The following is an 18,518-nucleotide window of genomic DNA, read 5'->3' on the forward strand; positions in this document are numbered from 1 at the left end:
CTACATGTCTCTTCCATAATCAGTAATGTCATAACTCATTCTGAATAAAACCTCTTAAAGATATCGAACTTCTTATGTTCAGAAAATCTGATTTGCTGAAAAGATTGACGATTGACTTCTGTCATCAAAATTTTACTGCTATAATAATGAGGTAAAAAGGATTCTGCCTTCAAATTCTTCCAAATTTTATTAGCTATAAATGTAGTTTGAGTCTGTAGATCATGGATGAGGATACCGTCACTAATAAGGGAGAAGTCTGTCCAATGTCTGGCGGTCTCCTGGGATTTGTAAGGTCTTGTGAGCGTTTGCATCCAGCATGCCTTAGGAGGTGGTGACACATAATTATACAGACATTGATTTCAGATTAAACGTCTAATCACCTAATGTTAAATAACTGCTTGTGGGAAAATTTCAATGGCTGATGGTAAAAAATGATAAAAGTGCAGAGAAATTTTAATGACATTGGATAACAGCATAAAAATTTCCTTCACTGCACTATTGTGTTTGAATTGTATTAACTTTAGGGTCATTTAGGAATAACTGATAATGGGAACTGATTAATCAAAATGATGATGTCTCTTCATTTTTTAGCTGCATTTGAAAATGAAATCTATAGTTTCTAGTAATTAAAGCAGCACTTTAAACAGGCAGTTCACAATTGATGAACAGAACAATTTATTGCATTACATGCAATAGTTTTGAAAACCATAATATGATAAAACATTTTATGGAAGAAATATTTGATAAAAGAAAGCCTGCAGTTCTTCGCTTTTCTGTAAGTGTAATAACTGTTAGCTTGTTCCTTGTAATTTTACTTTATTAAAAAATGCTAAGTGTTCTTAAGCTGCTGCAGGTCATTGGCAGATTTACACATTTCAAGCTTTTATTTTGAGTTTGAATGGACTGAAGTCTAATTCAATAAAGAACACGTGTCAAGTCGCTCTACTTTCCGATTTGTTGATTTGCATACCAATAACGAGGTAATATCATTATTAGGGAGTCTGTATCGCTGTGGGCTGTGTGTTTATTCACATGTCTGCAAACCATAGGCTTGAAGATTGCTATCGATGTATAATTTACCGGAAAAAAATCAATTGATGAAACATCTGATCTGCCCTGTGAGGTTGGACTTTGAGCATATATTAGTACTGCTGTGTATGGCTGCATAGTCTTTTTACATTATGTTTCTTTGATCAAATTAATGGTAATTTAAATACCCAAACATTTATTTCAGTTTAATTCATAGTTTAAAGCGTGTATATATTTCTGTTGCTTTTCTTGTTTCAATCTTTATGATTTTAATTAGTGGCATTAACATGCTTCAAAGTTCTCATATTACAAATTCATTTAATGATTCTTTACCAAATCATACATTGGTACCAGATTAAGAGCAGATAAAACCATATTTACTTATATTCAAAATATAGATTAGATAGAGATATATTAAGTTAAAGCTTGATTAAATTTCATAGTACTGCTAATGATACAGGATACAGTTTGCAATGTTATTCTGATTTCATTTTTGAAGCATCGAGTGAAAGTTAAGCAGTATGTGATAAAACACTTAAAATTACATTGACTTATTATAATTATAAACATATTGGAGGTCGATTTAGCTGATGATTAATTTCATCATTGGTCAACAAAAGTTAACTGGAGTAGTTTCACTTGTTCAGATAAATGAAGAAATATTAAAAAAAAGGTAATTCAAATTTACATGGTTCGATAAAAGTCCTAAGTGAAGATGTACATTGCCTTGAGTATAGTAAATAAGAGTGAACCCTATGGTGTCCCAGTTATGTTACATAGGGCAGTTGTCTGGTACTGCATGTCTTCAGCAAAGTAGGACATGTCCTAAACTGACCATTACTGTAACTATGACATAAAACACTAACAAACCAATCTAGTGATTGTAGACTTGTGATGTGGAGGTCAAGGTCACCGTGCCTGTGATGGAGTTGTTAGTCACTGGTATAGTATTGATTATACAGAAGCTGAGAGAAATACTGGCCATAGCTCTTACTGGCATGCTGTAGTCTCCTTCAGTCACACAGAACAAAAAGATTGGAATTTTATCATTGGCCAGGACAGTGCAAGTGTCTTCCGTCCTGTGGTCGTGTCAGCCTTCCCTACTGATACAGTTGTGGAGGGACCGAGTCACTCAAGGGGAACTTATTAGGTATCAGTGTGAAAAACTCAGTGAAGTGGAACATCGCAGCCTTTTACAGTCTAGGTGTTAGTTCATTCTTCTACAGGGAAGTACAGCAGATGGGCCGACAGAGGATTTTAAACTGGTTTGTATTGTACTCTATATGACGCGTGTGACAGTTTGGTAGACAGATGTGTTGTAGCGTTTTGTTGGTGTGTCAGTTCTCCTGAATTATTTATAAGATATTCAAATAATAAATTTGTCTATTTCACGGTGAATTTGAAGACTTCATCCAGAGTTGATTCCTATTACATCAGCTGGAGTCTGAATATCATAAGGAAAGATCGAGTTGGTGATACTTTTAAAACCTTTGGTACATGAGGACTGAAAAATTGGAATTAATTGTTTATTGATTTATGATTCCCCCATCTTATAGAGGTTAAAGCAAGTTATTTTCTAGAGAAATCCAAGAAATCAGAATGATTAATTTTGTTTACTTGTATACTGCATTCACCTACTGACATGCAGCATCCATATACTGCTCTGCAATCGTCAGACAGCCACGGTTGGGTGCACTACACTATGCTGTTGTAACAGTGGGTCTCCCTCGATGGCGTTTTACCTGGGTTTCAAACTCATGACGCAGAGGATGGAAGGGACGATGGTATGCCTTGACATAATAACAAGCTGCTATTGTTGCAGTCTCTTGGAGGTTAAGACATATTTTTTCATAGGTCCCAAGTATTCTTTGATATCTATTGTATTATAGGTATGCGACAATGGTACCGATTGAAATGGTACCATTCATAAGGATACCTATATTCCTTCATAGAATGGGGAGGAGCATTTATTGTGAGGGGGTTCGAATAAGGATACCTATACCTTTGTGAAAGGAGCGGGTCGGTGTGGTTTGTACATACTGTTAAATATGGTCTTCATAGTGTTAAAAACATACTAATGTCCGTAGTCAAATGACTGTCCTGGAACTCCAAATCGTCCTATTACACCTTCATAGAACTAGGAGGGAGGGGGGAGCTCTAATTAGGTAATTACACTTTTTTCAGGTATAGTTATATTTATCAACATCTGATATACAAATGTGTGTTAATTAAAAACTGTTTATTATATCTAGCTAAATGATTGGCTTATTGGAACATTTCTATCAATGAAACAATTGTATGAATACTCCATTGCTGTACACTTATAGACGACGATTTAGTGAAGCGTGATCGTCCTGGGTTTCCGACCATGTAAATTTTCCCTTGGTACCTTACTCTCACTTAGTACCCCTCAGCTTTACAGGTGAAAAACAATTCTGGATTTTGGAATTTAGGTTCATGTGAGGATTGACAGGAAAATGGTGTGATAATGAACACCTTTATACATGTACACTTTCAACTTTTACCATGACACTGTTGAGAAATTTAAGAAATTTCATTGTTTATTGCTGAAAGTTCACCTTCATCATATTTTTCTTTTATTCGTAATATTGCAACTCTATATTTGTAAGATATAAGATATGTTGTCTCAGTCATGTCATTGACATTTGTCTGTCTTGACATATCAACAACTTCATTTTACTTTCTCTTTTGCATTTATCTCATTTCTAATGCAAAATGAGAATGTGGCCACGAGGCAAATGCATATTTTACATTTTCTACTTACTTCACAGCTGTTAACTGATCGCAGAGCTGAGGTAATATTTGTATTATACATAAGGTTTCTATATCTAAGAGGCACTGTCGATAATATCACTTATATTTCTAATTGGTGTTACCGATGTCAGTGATGTTAACGATGTTACTGATGTCACTGATGTCTCTGATGTTACTGATTCCTGATGTTACTGATGTAACTGTGTTACCAATGTTTCTGATTTAACAGTTAATCAATGTTACTGATGTCACGATATCTCTGATGTTACTGATGTCTCTGATGTTACTGATGTAACTGATGTAACTGGTGTTACCAATGTTTCTGATGTTTACTGTTAACCGATGTTACTGATATCTCTGATGTTACTGAGGTCACTGATACCTCTTGATGTTACTGATGTCACTGATGTTACTGAAGTCTATGATGTCACTGATAACTGATGTTACTGATGTCTCTGATGTTACTGATATCTGTGATGTTACTGAGGCACTGATGTTACTGATGTCACTGATATCTCTGATGTCACTGATATCACTGATATCTCTGATGTTACTGATGTCACTGATATCTCTGATGTTACTGATGTCACTGATATCTCTGATGTTACTGATGTCACTGATATCTCTGGTGTTACTGATGTCACTGATATCTCTGATGTTACTGATGTCACTGATATCTCTGATGTTACTGATGTCACTGATATCTCTTGTGTTACTGATGTCACTAATATCTCTGATGTTACTGATGTCACTGATATCTCTGGTGTTACTGATGTCACTGATATCTCTGGTGTTACTGATGTCACTAATATCTCTGATGTTACTGATGTCACTGATATCTCTGATGTTACTGATGTCACTGATATCTCTGGTGTTACTGATGTCACTGATATCTCTGTGTTACTGATGTCACTGATATCTCTGGTGTTACTGATGTCACTGATATCTCTGATGTTACTGATGTCACTGATATCTCTGATGTTTACTGATGTCACTGATATCTCTGGTGTTACTGATGTCACTGATATCTCTGGTGTTACTGATGTCACTGATATCTCTGATGTTACTGATGTCACTGATATCTCTGATGTTACTGATGTCACTGATATCTCTGATGTTACTGATGTCACTGATATCTCTGATGTTACTGATGTCACTGATATCTCTGATGTTACTGATGTCACTGATATCTCTGATGTTACTGATGTCACTGATATCTCTGATGTTACTGATGTCACTGATGTTACTGATGTCACTGATATCTCTGATGTTACTGATGTCACTGATATCTCTGATGTTACTGATGTCACTGATATCTCTGATGTTACTGATGTCACTGATATCTCTGGTGTTACTGATGTCACTGTGGTCTCTGATGTTACTGATGTCACTGATATCTCTGATGTTACTGATATCACTGTGGTCACTGGTGTTACTGATGTCACTGATATCTCTGGTGTTACTGATGTCACTGATATCTCTGGTGTTACTGATATCACTGTGGTCACTGATGTTACTGAAGTCGATAATGTTTCTGATGTCATTATAATGTCACTCTGATGTTACTGTTGATAGAACTGAACCTTTAAATGTGCAGAATACTGAAAGTATACAAAACTACCGATATAGTGCATTTGAAACTATTAGTTAGGCAGGCATGATGTCATATTATAATACAACAGCGTTGCACAGATATGGGCAACACTATTTAGCCTCCCTCGTCCAGCTTGTTGTGAGGGCATAATTAGGATGTCTTGAGTTAAGTTTACAGATGAAGGAAAGTTTGTGGTGAAAAAGCGATCTAATATCGGATAAAAAAGGAGCAAAAAAGAGAGGAGAAAAAAAAATTGATATGAAAGTTTTATAGACAAAATATGATAACATTACTGGGGATGTTGGCAGGTTCTTTAAAAATTTATTTCTCTCCGAACTCTCTCATTTACCTGTATATCTCACCTTAGAATCAATTCAGACGTAGATAAGTACTCTTAAGTATACATAATAAGATTTGTGGTCCTTTCCTGGGATGTAAAAACTGCTGAAGTTCATTGGTAGGTCCATTACATAAACATCTTGCCTGTGGAGGTCAAAGGTTACCTGTAGAATAGGTGTTTATGGTGTGCAAGTTCAACCTCAGGACAATTAGGTTTAGATGTTTATTGATGCCAATTAACTTAACGCACCTGAGTCTGATGAGGTCAGGTAAGGACGTAGGTAATAGGTACATATTGAACCAGCCTCACGTAACAAGTTCATTACAGGTAATAGTGACAGGTGACCTAGTGTGAGGGACATGTACATGCTTAAATCAGATTTCATACCTACTTGGTGTCACAATTGGGTTCTGATAAAAAGCACTTAGATAATGTACAATGCAATATCATTATCCAGATCTAAAGAAAATCTGTTTGAGAACAGACCATAATTATGTTTGAAAATCAAGAATATTTTCAAGAATATACCTAAAGCTCAATGATGATCTTAAGCAATGTTACATTTACATATAAATCTGTTTTCTGTTTGTCAGACTCCTTTATGGCTTATTTCTATATAAAAGTTCCAACTACATGTACAAAGTAGACTTTTTACATTGAGAAAGTCCTAATGTAACTGGATTTCGGAACCAAATTCTTTGACATGAAATTATGAAATTGATTCAGTCATAGAAAAAAATAAGTTTGTTTTAATTTTGTTCCATGGGAATAAAATTCAGATCAAATGGTATTGCCAAGTATTTGTACAGATCTGTGTTACCCGGAACATACAGTTGATATTACTTCTTTGACCCACAAGGATTGATAGGAAAGTCTTAAGCCAATAATATCAATTAATGTTGTCACTTTGAGTTGAATCCTGAAGTATTTGATACTTGGATGATATTTTTGTTTATTTTGATCATTTTATCAATATTTATTTTAAGTGTAAAAAGGACAAAATCTGTATCCTAACAACTCCTGAAACGTTTGATGTTTTGAAGAAATGTTTACATTGCTATATCTCTATTTGAATCCAAGTACTAGTTAAGGTCAGTCAAACACTGATTGTAACAGGTGCCCTGTCAAATATTGACCAGACCGACCTGTAGGATAGTACTGACAAAGCCATTACTAAGTCAAAGTGTAAATACTTCAGAAGTCAACTGACTGTGCATGGGATATTGAATTTCCTGCTAAGTAAAAACATAAACAGTTGTAGAGGTTGTCTATTGATTCTTGATTGTTCACTGTTGTTTTACAAAATATCTAAATATTTAGAAAAATGTAAAAATATTATTAGAATATGCATAGAAACATTTCATATTCACAATATTACAATTGCATGCCAAGATTATCTGTTAATGAATTTGTGTCAGCTTCAGGGCCAATCATTGTTCCTTTATATGTATACTACAGATGTAAAATTTACAGAAAAGGTACACAATGATGGAACTTCAGGTATGAAGGTGTGATCTTGTCTTCTACTCAGGTGAGCACAGGTGTAAAACAGAGCCACTAAATTAGGGTCAGACTATTGTGTGGGTTTTTAGGATGGGACCTGTTGACAGAGGAACTTTTTAAGGGTTATAACTCTACATAACTGTGGTAGATACCTCAATCAAGTGTATGTACAGAGGTACTGATATTGGAGTTTACATATAGGCATCTTTCAAGCCATAAATTAGGATTGAACTTATCAGGATGATTAAATAAGTGGTACTTTTCCAGCATAATCCAACACAATTCCGAAACAGCCACAAAAACGCCAAAAACCGAACAGAAAATGCAAGAAAAAAAGCTCAGGAACTTTACCCAATGTATGGAAATACCTGACTAATTTTGAATTCCATTTGCCCAAATATTGAGGTTTGTTGACCAGTGAAAAGTTTTGCCATAATCTAACATTGATGAATATTTTAAGATTTTAATAATAGTTGTATGGGAATGGTTTGAGCTATTTATAGCATTTGACCCAAGTCAGAGTTCACAGACAATGGACCTTTGTGAGTTCAGATGTTGTTCTTCTGAGGAGAAAGTAATGAGCTTTGGAGACTGCTGAGGCCGTTGGTGGCCATTACTTTTTATTACCAATTGATGGTGGTGAGTTAGAATGAGACCAGGATAAGGGGAATGAACAAATCTGTAATCGTCACACTTAAATTACTGATCCATCCTGGCCTTTGGTGATGGCTTATAAATTGGCTAAAGAACCTGTTTCAGAATCTTTCTGCCAATTTTAGATTTTTTATCCCTTGACCTTTACTGTTCTAGATGTAAAACAAAAGTAAACAAAGTATACTCATCCAACCGTATCTGTCACTTTGCACAATTCTGATTTCATATGGATATGCCATAGTTGAAGAGCAAAACAATTTGTTTACTTTTTAACCAATTGAATTTTAAGTGGATTTCAATAAATTTGAATAAAGAAAAAAGCTCTTTGAAAGCAAAACGTATCTTAATAATTGGATAAAAATTTAAAGTAATAAAGGCTCCCTTGAAAGCATTGTCTACAGTATATATATCATCAAGTATATATTTCCCAGGGGAAATAATGTATACTTAACTCCATTGTTATTGATATACCCATGTGGCATGCTCTGTTATGGTTTCTGTTCATATAGATATGGTATAAGGGTCCAATGGAGAAGATGTTTATGCAGCATCCCAATCGATTTGAAGCTTTGTATATGTAGGATGTTACAAATTACTGACAGGGGCACAGTAAAAAACTATCGAGGCATTCTTGAAAGTTCTGATGTGGGGTTGTGAACAGCTCCCTTCTTCATTTTAATGTCAACCATTATTCATTTGAAAGTAATATATATTGATGGTTTGCATGTTAGCTACATGGTGTGCATCCCTATCAAATTGTAAAAGAATTAATTTCAAACATCTAGCTAGTATCTCAGCTTCCTTGTACTCCATCGGTGAAATTTAGATGGCCAGTAATGAGCATGTTCAAATGACTGACCTTGACATTTTTGAAGGTCAACAAGATCGGACATCTTTAAAGAAAGTCACAGATGTGCAGTTAATAAGCCATGTCATGAAGAATCTTAGCATTAACTTTAATAGGTCATTGAAGAGCTTATCAGCTGCAGAGATATACAATCCCAAATGGACAGTGGTTTATTTACCTCCTTTAATGATACAAATTAGATAATATTTGTCAAGATTGAAATCCAACATCTGTCTCCATTCCACTTTACTGTAAACTGTTTCTATCTGATATCTGTCAGAACTGTCCCCTGTCCAATAAGGAATGGCCAACCATATGGCATTATCTCCTGGCAGTGGTGATATTTTGACAGTAATAATGATTAATCAATCGTCATGACGACTTCACTGTGAATCAACATTCCTGACTGCTAATATACGCCCTACTAATCAGTGTCTGTGTGACAACATCAATATTGCTGCTGATGGCGTATTATTGTATGGTCGCCGTGACAATGGCACAGAAATATTGGGTCACGATGACCTAACCTGATATTTTGGATGTCATTCAAATCTAATTATATAATGGACGAATCATTGTTACATGTAACATTAAAAAAAAAAAAAAAAAATATTGAAAAAAAACTCAATTACTGAAATTAGAACATGAAATTTAATGTTGAAATTATTGAAAATTAATTTGGCTATTTTCTTTATCATTCTCATTCGCACTCCTTTTCAAAAAAAGAAAAGATCCCATGATTCACCATTCTGATTCCTTACCAGCTCTAGAATAATACTTTATATGATTTCGGTTGACTTGTTGACCTGGGAACCTATTGTTACCAAATGTCTAGGAACTAATTTGGTTGAATGACTAATGATGTGAGAGTTGTCCAGATATTGATTTCTTGGTCTGACTTAATCTTGTGTTTAAATCTAATGTGGCCAGTTTACCTCTAAGAGATGTCCTCCATAGAGAACGCTCCAATAATCAATGTTGTAAAGGGCTCTATCAGAGCTCAAACTGTCAAATGCAGGTTCACGAAACTTTATGCTAACCCTTGGACTGAAATCTGAAAACTGATGTCCAGCTAAGTACCTACAAACTTAAGACAATTTTGTACCTTACTGTAAACAGAAATTTATCAAAAAAGTGAATCAATGTTTGTTGTATATATCTATATTTACAATGTACTTATCATGCTAGGAGTCAGATTTTATTTATACAAAAATTACATAATATTCTCACGATGCTTGTCAATGTAAAATGCAGTTGATCACTTTGAATAGCTAGTGTTGGAATCTTGAAGCACACCAGGTGTAACCTAAATTGGATGAACAACCAGTGTTGATTGGTAAAACATTGCCCTTCCTCTACATTGGAGTTATTGATTTAGACTAGAAATATTGACTATAGTATAATTAATCAAACTTGAGATAGTGAATTTGATTTACTCTGTGAATACAATCAGCTGTTCTTTGTTTGCACATTCATTGACTTTGGTTCCTATTGGTGATGACCTTCACAGATCAGTGGGTAGTGTCCGTGTATTACAGTAAAAACATGTTTATAACAAACAACTTCCTCTCATGGTTTCTATATGATATCTGCAATATGTAACAAACTATGCTTATAAAGAAGTGATTTTGATGGTCCCCTAGAGTTTTGTTATAACCATGTTTTACTGTACACATACTTAAGAGCCACCTGGGAACACATTGGACAGGTAGAATCTTTTAAGTTACTGGTATATTAATTCTTTTAAGAATTCGTCATTACTTTTTCCATTCAAATGAAAGGAGTCGTGTACTGTTTTAGTATAGATTATTATTTTATTATTGATTACCTTTAACATTTGTTAGTTATCTTGACAAAGTACATTAAATGTATGCATGTATTACTTAAATCTGATATGCAGTTTGCTACTGTTAGTGATTGTGCCATCAATTCAAGGTCAAGGTCAAGTAAATGAGAAATTGAAGTTGATTTAGTTATTGTAATAAACCTTATCAGTTATAGAATACTTGAATCAGTCACATGATGTGCTGTGTAAAGTATTTAGGTCTGTTTGGTGGTGACATGACGGTCATTAATCGGACATTCTATTTCAAACATTTGCAGTTGTACATATAAAGATATAAACCATTGCATTCTCACAAACCTTCACAAAATGAGATTCTGATCATTTTGTTCTGTAAACAATGTGCTTTTGTTAATTTATAGGGCTGAATTGAAAACAGATTAATTCTATGATTTAACATGTTGCTTTCATAGAAGTATTAGAACTTTCAGTAAGTAACCAGTATATTCTTTGCTTCATCTTCTACTTGCCATGGCATACTATCTGTGCAGTCAAGAGTCTATCACCTATTCCTGTAGCTATATATTTTCATATAGCCTGGTTAATGTTTGTGAAGCAGACAGCATGTTTTCATGTAAATAACTGTACTTTACATTTTACTCATCTGCTGCATCAATTCAGTAACTGTTGTCTTCTCAGATTCTTAGCCCATGTAATGAAAAATTGATCAGTTTTATCCATGTCCTCGGCAGCCATCTTGGCAGGCTGATTGTCACTTCTGGTTGCCATGGCAACGGTCCAAGAATACCGTGTCCTTGTTAAATATTTATAGTTGGATGTGTTTTGTTCTCAAGGATATAGCATGTATGGTTGGTGAAAGTTTTCACAAAATATGAAGCAAATATTTTAAAAATTATATGTCTAAATTAACTTCTTGAAGGCTTCCAAAATTGTTCACATTTTCGCATTATTGCTTACATGAAACCATTGAAAGTCTACTTTTACATACTGTACAGTTTTCTAAATATCTTTATTAAGTGTCAGCCACAATTGTCACCATGTTTGGTGGTGTGGCCTAGTAGTTAAGGTGGCTGACATTATACCATTAGCCCTTCACATCTGGGTCTTGAGATCAGGGCTTATTAGGGCAGTTTGTCAGGAATCAGCTGTTATAAGGGTTGGTTGTTTCATTAGATACCTATATACAACAAAGTCTATGCTTTCCAAATTTTTGGCTACATAGATTTTGATGAGAAATATTCTGCAGCTTCCACTTTTAAGTTACCATCTTGCTGTTCAAAGAGTTTTTATTAGATTATGTATGTTGCGTTTGTGTACATTCTGGTACATGAAGAACACATCTGTCATAAAAAAAAGAAAGTTTATTTTAAAGAAAGGGTGAAAAAGTGTTTCAATCAGTAGGAGATAGATTACCGCTGTGCCAAAATAAATAAATACACACTCTATGATTCAGGGGAAATGAATTCTAACATAAAAACAAATCTAACACCACACTTTCTGAACTCTTGCAACGCCTTGATGCTTGTTGTTATCTGGTGGAAAATTGAGTCGCCATGTTGATATACATAAATTCTTCACTTCAAATTTCACTCAAATTCCAGTTGTATATTAATTTCAAAAAGCAGGCATGAATCATTGAGCCAAAACTGATAGAAGGACTGATTGTGTGGTAACCATGGAAATAGGACAAGGACCTCCACAACCATTGGTTAGAGGCTAGGTGCCAGGTTCCTGTATGGTGGAAATCTCTATCAGTATACTTGGGGCTATAGCAGCTTCCTGATAAGTCATCTGAATGGTTTTTCTCTTGAGTTTTTTAAATCAAATATTGAAATGGCACATTGGAAATTACGGTGCCTTTGGTTTTTCATGCTCTGATGTAAAACAATTTTCTTGTTCCTGTAAAAGTCTGTAATTTAACCCATCTGGAACTAATGAAGTTAGAGTTATGATAACAAAATTAGTTTACATGAAAATTCCACAAAGAAAAATCCACAAAGTTTCTCTAAAAAATTCAACAAACTATGACAACCCAAAACAATAAAATGTGTGCACATTGTCATAACAACTGCTAGTTGACACCCAAAAGTTTGGTGTAGTCTCAATAGGCAGAAGCAGGACATGTCTCTGGAGTTTCAAACATGATGAATAAAGTTTTGGAAAATTGATTAAGTTTTATCTTAAATTTCAGTCTCTAAGATAATTTGATCAATTAAAGCTAGTCAAAATTATCTTTTAATTTTTTGCTTTTTTATAATTCAACCAGTATAAGATTCCAGTATATCACTTCTCAGCTGAGAATTAAGCAGTGCCCTGGCTGTATAAGTCTATATATAGTTTGTACAACAGCGTTAAGGCCTCACTCAGCTGTCAATCAACTTGTGGTTATGTAGACAGCAGCTTTATCAATGGTAATGTAATTATTTCTCTGCACTTCCTGTAGCACAGGGGCCATGCTGGGGACAGATAACAAGTGGAGAACTTTTTATTGGTCTTTTAAAACTGAAATAGTAAGTTATAGGTACATTCTTTGATGTATAAATGTTACTTGTGAGCCAAGATCCTTTCTTTTCACTTCTTCTTTTCCTGCTGTCTTTTATCAAATATATAGGTTGATGGTTTTACTTCAGGTTCTCTGACTTTTTCCATATTATAAACCTGACTAGTATGATGTTACCAGGTGGAGTGTGCTGTTTGGTGACTTTGGCCGCATGCTTCAGTGAGATAGCACTTTACAATAAGACAAGAGCTCCTTTATTACAAGGACACACAGCATGAATATACTACAGTCTCCCAAAACATAAAGACATTCATACATGTAACACCTTAGATACGTTAGCTGTTAATATGATGTTAAACCCAACCAACCAATCAACCATAAACATGGTTTGTTTTTGTTTAGTTTTAAGTCCTATCAACAGCCAGGGTCATGTAAGGATGCACATAATTTGACATTCAAGATTTGAGGGTGGAGGAAAATTACCGACCAGCGGTCAGTACCTGGCAACTGCCCGACTTGGGATTCGAACTCACGACCCACAGGTGGAGGGCTTGTGGTAATATGTCGGGACATCTTATCATTGGGCGACCGCAGTCCCATCCTTAAACAACACCAGTTGTTAAAAGAATGATACACAACATTAACCAACATTTTATAAGTTATAGCCATAGATGGTAGCCAACCTATAGTTGTACCACTTTTCTCTAAATTGGTTTTATCTGGAACCCCACAGTGTCATCATTACAGGGTTATGAGGAGAACCACAGCCACATTTAAAAGAACATAAAATGACTGTCCTATCTCAAGGTTAATTGTGTATTATCTGTTAAGGGTGTCATCGGTAATTTGTTTGACACTCATGTCATTGCTGGTGGGCTGATGGTGTAGTGATATTTCTCAAGATCATCTCAGAATCTAGAACTATTAAATACTGACAACATTTAGTACAAATTGAGATTATTGTATGGTGTACTTGAATACACCAAGATACATGTTGGTCCTAGCCTTCTTAAGATATTAAGCTACTTAATCTCCCATCTTGTTTAGATAATCCAGCAATGTTCTATTCTATTGATAATCCTGCCATCACCTCACTTCCTGAGTCAGATAAACCAGTCGTCTTTGTTTCTAGTATTTAGAGATTAGTACAAGATGAAGAGTCAGCCATCCAGATTAGTGGTGACTGGTTAGTGGGCAACCAGATTAGTGGTGACTGGTTAGTGGGACAACCAGATTAGTGGTGTCTGGTTAGTGGGCAACCAGATTAGTGGTGACTGGTTAGTGGGACAACCAGATTAGTGGTGTCTGGTTAGTAAGGCAACTAGATTAGTGGTGACTGAATAGTGGGGCTACCAGATTAGTGGTGACTGGAAAGTGGGCAACCAGATTAGTGGTGACTGGTTTGTGGGACAACCTGATTAGTGGTGACTGGTTAGTAAGGCAACAAGACAAGTGGTGACTGAGTAGCTGGACAACTAGATTAGTGGTGACTGGATAGTGGGGCAACCAGGTTAGTGGTGACTAGATAGTGGGTCAACCAGATTAGTGATGACTGGATAGTGGGCAACCAGATAAGTGCTGACTGGTTAGTAAGGCAACTAGATTAGTGGTGACTGGGTAGCCGGACAACCAGATTAGTGGTGACCGGAAAGTGGTCAACCAGATTAGTGGTGACTGGATAGTAGGCGACCAGATAAGTGTTGACTGGTTAGTAAGACAACCAGATTAGTGGTGACCGGAAAGTGGTCAACCAGATTAGTGGTGACTGGATAGTAGGCGACCAAATAAGTGTTGACTGGTTAGTAAAGCAACCAGATTAGTGGTGACTGGAAAGTGGGCAACTAGATTAGTGTTGACTGAATAGTAGGCGACCAGATAAGTGTTGACGGGTTATAGTAAGGCAACCAGATTAGTGGTGACTGGATATTAGTGCTATCAGATTTAGTGATGACTTGATAGTGGTGCGACTGGGTAGTTGGACAACATGATTATTGGTGATTGAATTCTGAATGAGGCATGTTTGTACAGTGATATATTTCATTGCGCTTTTAATGTAAATAGGCGTCAAAGGCTATCATAGTGAATTGCTTTAAGATTACAACTGTATTGGCATCTGGTTACAGCCTAGCAAATCGGTAGAAGCAGACAAGGTCTATGTTTGTATGAATGCCTGAAGGTTAATGTGTAGGATTTTCTGTAACATAAATAATTATGTTATTACATTACTAGTGCAGTTCCAGGAATAAACAAATTGGCTGACTTTTAGATTGGAAGCTCTGTAAATCTTTGATAAACATACAAACTCCCATCAGACTGAACTAGCCACCAGACCCTATACAACATTGTGTACTAACCCTATCTCTATAATGAAGTAATGTATTCCTTTATTTTATACGCAACCTTACTTTAACGATGAAATTTACTAGCAATTGGATTTAAAGTTCATTATTCAGTTCCTGCTGCAGAGAGATTTGAAAGTGAATTATAAACCATTGTAAAGATCTCTTACACTGTAAAAAAAATCTTGGAAAAACAGAATCACATAACAACTCTGCTGAAAGCCACACTATACGTAACTATCAACAAAATTCAAGTTAAATTTGACTCCGATATTGTTAGTATTTGTAGATTTAGTTGAAATTAAGATATATTAAAGAATATTTATGATGTTTTTGTAATCACTTACAGCAGTTGTTGAAAGTCGATACATGTAAGCATGCCTTCATTTTAAACTGGTCGCCATAGAAGTTATGATTATTGCCGAACGGAAGTCGGAAAGTTCATGACCCGTTTTAGGAAGAGTTCTGACAGACGTTACGTAGTTACAGTAGTCACATGACGTTATCGGCAACGATGTTACAATGTCGTCTAACTTCGGCTTGTTTGACTAAGTGGGACCCACCTAGCGATGTTTAATATTTATTTGATTTTTATCAAAGTATTCGGAATCATAATCGCTCATTTTGACTTTGATTTAGTCTCGTCTCTGCATGATTTACAACAGGATTTTTTTTCAACGTTCTTCTAAATTTAGTTTGTGATATTAACTGATTCTAGTTGTTAACTCGTAAGTCAATCTTTAACATCTTTAATAACTGCTTTTTGTAGCCTTCTGAGAGGAAAAACACCTGTTAATACATAGTGATATCCAGGCCAGTATATTAATGTGTTATGATGACTCACACACTGTGTAATTTGTTAGCATGATTAATTACGCTGGTTCATTTATTGTGGTAAATGGGAGAAAAAAGGCATTCCTCATGCACAGGTAATATTGTCTGACAGGGAAAAGTCAATAAAATACAATTGTGTTTCAATACCAGTCTATTCCTTTGGACCAATCTCATTGATCATTAACCAATTGGATTGTATTGTTATTCTTAGTTTCCTCTCCTGTATGAGTTGTCATTCTGTCTCCCTTTATAACCTGATTTGTCGGGCCACCAGGTCTTAAATCAAGGTCATCTTCATGCAACATCCAAATCATATTTTTAGGTCATCTGACCCGAAGGGTCAGGATGACCTATTGTCATCATGCACCGTCCGTCGTCGTGCGCCGTGCGCCGTCCGCCGTCCGCCGTGCGCCGTGCGTAAACTTTTTATTCAAACGACTTCTTCTCAATAACCGGAAGGCCCAGGGTACTCATATTTGGCCTGTAGGTTGCTGGGATGGAGGGCTACCAAGTTTGTTCAAATGAATGACCTTGACCTTCATCAAGGTCACAGGGGTCAACAAGGCTAAAATCTTTAAACAACTTCTTCTCAAAAACCTTCTCAAGAACCAGAAGGCCCAGGGTACTGATATTTGGCCTGTAGGATGCTGGGATGAAGGGCTACCAAGTTTGTTCAAATAAATGACCTTGACCTTCATTCAAGGTCACAGGGGTCAAATAGGCTAAAATCCTTTAAACAACTTCTTGTGAATAACTAAGAGGCCTAGAGACCTGATATTAGGCCTGTGGGATGAAGGGCTACCAAGTTTGTTCAAATAAATGACCTTGACCTTCATTCAAGGTCACGAGGGTCAAATAGGCTAAAATCTTTAAACGACTTCTTCTCAAGAACCAGAAGGCCCAGGGTACTGATATTGGGCCTGTGACATGCTTGGATGAAGGGCTACCAAGTTTGTTCAAATGAATGACCTTAACCTTCATTCAAGGTCACGGGGGTCAAAAAGGCTAAAATATTTAAACGACTTCTTCTCAAGAACCAGAAGGCCCAGGGTACTGATATTTGGCCGGTAGGATGCTGGGATGAAGGGCTACCAAGTTTGTTCAAATAAATGACCTTGACCTTCATTCAAGGTCACAGGGGTCAAATAGGCTAAAATCATTTAAACAAATTCTTGTGAATAACTAAGAGGCCTAGAGACCTGATATTAGGCTGTGGCATGCTAGGATAAAGGGCTACCAAGTTTGTTCAAATGAATGACCTTGATCTTCATTCAAGGTCACAGGGGTCAAATAGGCTAAAATCTTTAAATGACTTCTTCTTAAGAACCAGAAGGCCCAGGGTACTGATATTGGGCATGTAGCATGCTGGGATGAAGGGATACCAAGTTTGTTCAAATAAATGACCTTGACCTTCATTTAAGGTCACAGGGGTCAAATAGGCTAAAATCTTTAAATGACTTCTTTTCAAGAACTAGAAGGCCAAGGCTACTGATATTGGGCATGTAGCATGCTTGGATGAAGGGCTACCAAGTTTGTTCAAATGAATTACCTTGACCTTCAATCAAGGTCACAGAGGTCAAATAGGCTAAAATCTTTAAACGACTATGTTGTATTGTACTAATAGTCAGATGACCGTTAAGGCCCATGGGCCTCTTGTATGATTTTGATGTCTGATTTAAATTCACTTTGAACAGATCCTGAGGCATAGCTGCACCAAGTCTCTGTCCTCTTGTGTCCCACTGCACTACCTATTTCTTTTAATTGCCTCCCTCTCTTCCAACTCCCCCTTCACATCAAAACTGACCATCAGCCCCTGTTAATTATAATGCTACATTATCCCCCTAATTTGAAACTTGGAATCAAACTCTAGGAGACCAAAATTATCAAACCAAATTTTAGTAATGATTTTAATATTCTAGAGACCTCACAGGTGGCCAATCTAATGTGGTTGATGTTTTGTTAAAGTCAACCCCTCCCTATATCCAAGGTCAGCCTCTGCCCCTGGGAATGTGATTACCACACAATCTAATCTACACATCTCTTTTGACTCAATAATTCAGTGTAACCAATCACCTAATTGGTAGTAAAATCCTGGCTGATAGAGGCTGCAATGTGTCCCTTTATGTGGTTCTGGACTGCTCTCAAGGGACCTTGCATTATTATTGACATTTCATCTTAACAATTAAAAACTTTGTTTGGGATTTGTTAAGTTACTTGTAAAACCCCATCAAAGAACAGGTACCAATACAGGCAACTAGAGTGTGAAAGGAGTGACGGATTCTTTCTAGATCATTGATGT

The 18,518-nt window shown here is 36.0% G+C and overlaps 2 protein-coding genes across 6 annotated transcripts in view; both read left to right on the top strand.

Annotated features, from left to right (window-relative positions):
* The window catches only part of LOC138321293 (activated Cdc42 kinase-like), a 111,244-nt gene that overhangs the window by 17,922 nt on the left and 74,804 nt on the right, over positions 1-18,518 (top strand). Inside the window, exon 1 of one of the 5 annotated variants that reach the window (XM_069264882.1) lies at positions 2,060-2,294. The exons of the other annotated variants lie outside the window; for them this stretch is intronic. The gene's annotated coding sequence lies outside the window, so the exon portion shown is untranslated. Of the gene's footprint in view, positions 1-2,059; positions 2,295-18,518 lie in introns of those variants that run through there. 5 annotated transcript variants of the gene reach the window in all.
* Positions 222-5,364, top strand: LOC138318851 (internalin A-like). The gene is made up of 2 exons (XM_069261651.1): positions 222-297; positions 4,292-5,364. Exons 1-2 carry the CDS (start codon positions 222-224, stop codon positions 5,362-5,364), a joined length of 1,149 nt encoding a protein of 382 aa, XP_069117752.1.

Source organism: Argopecten irradians, chromosome 1, assembly GCF_041381155.1.
Source record: "Argopecten irradians isolate NY chromosome 1, Ai_NY, whole genome shotgun sequence".
Lineage (NCBI taxonomy): Eukaryota > Metazoa > Mollusca > Bivalvia > Pectinida > Pectinidae > Argopecten > Argopecten irradians.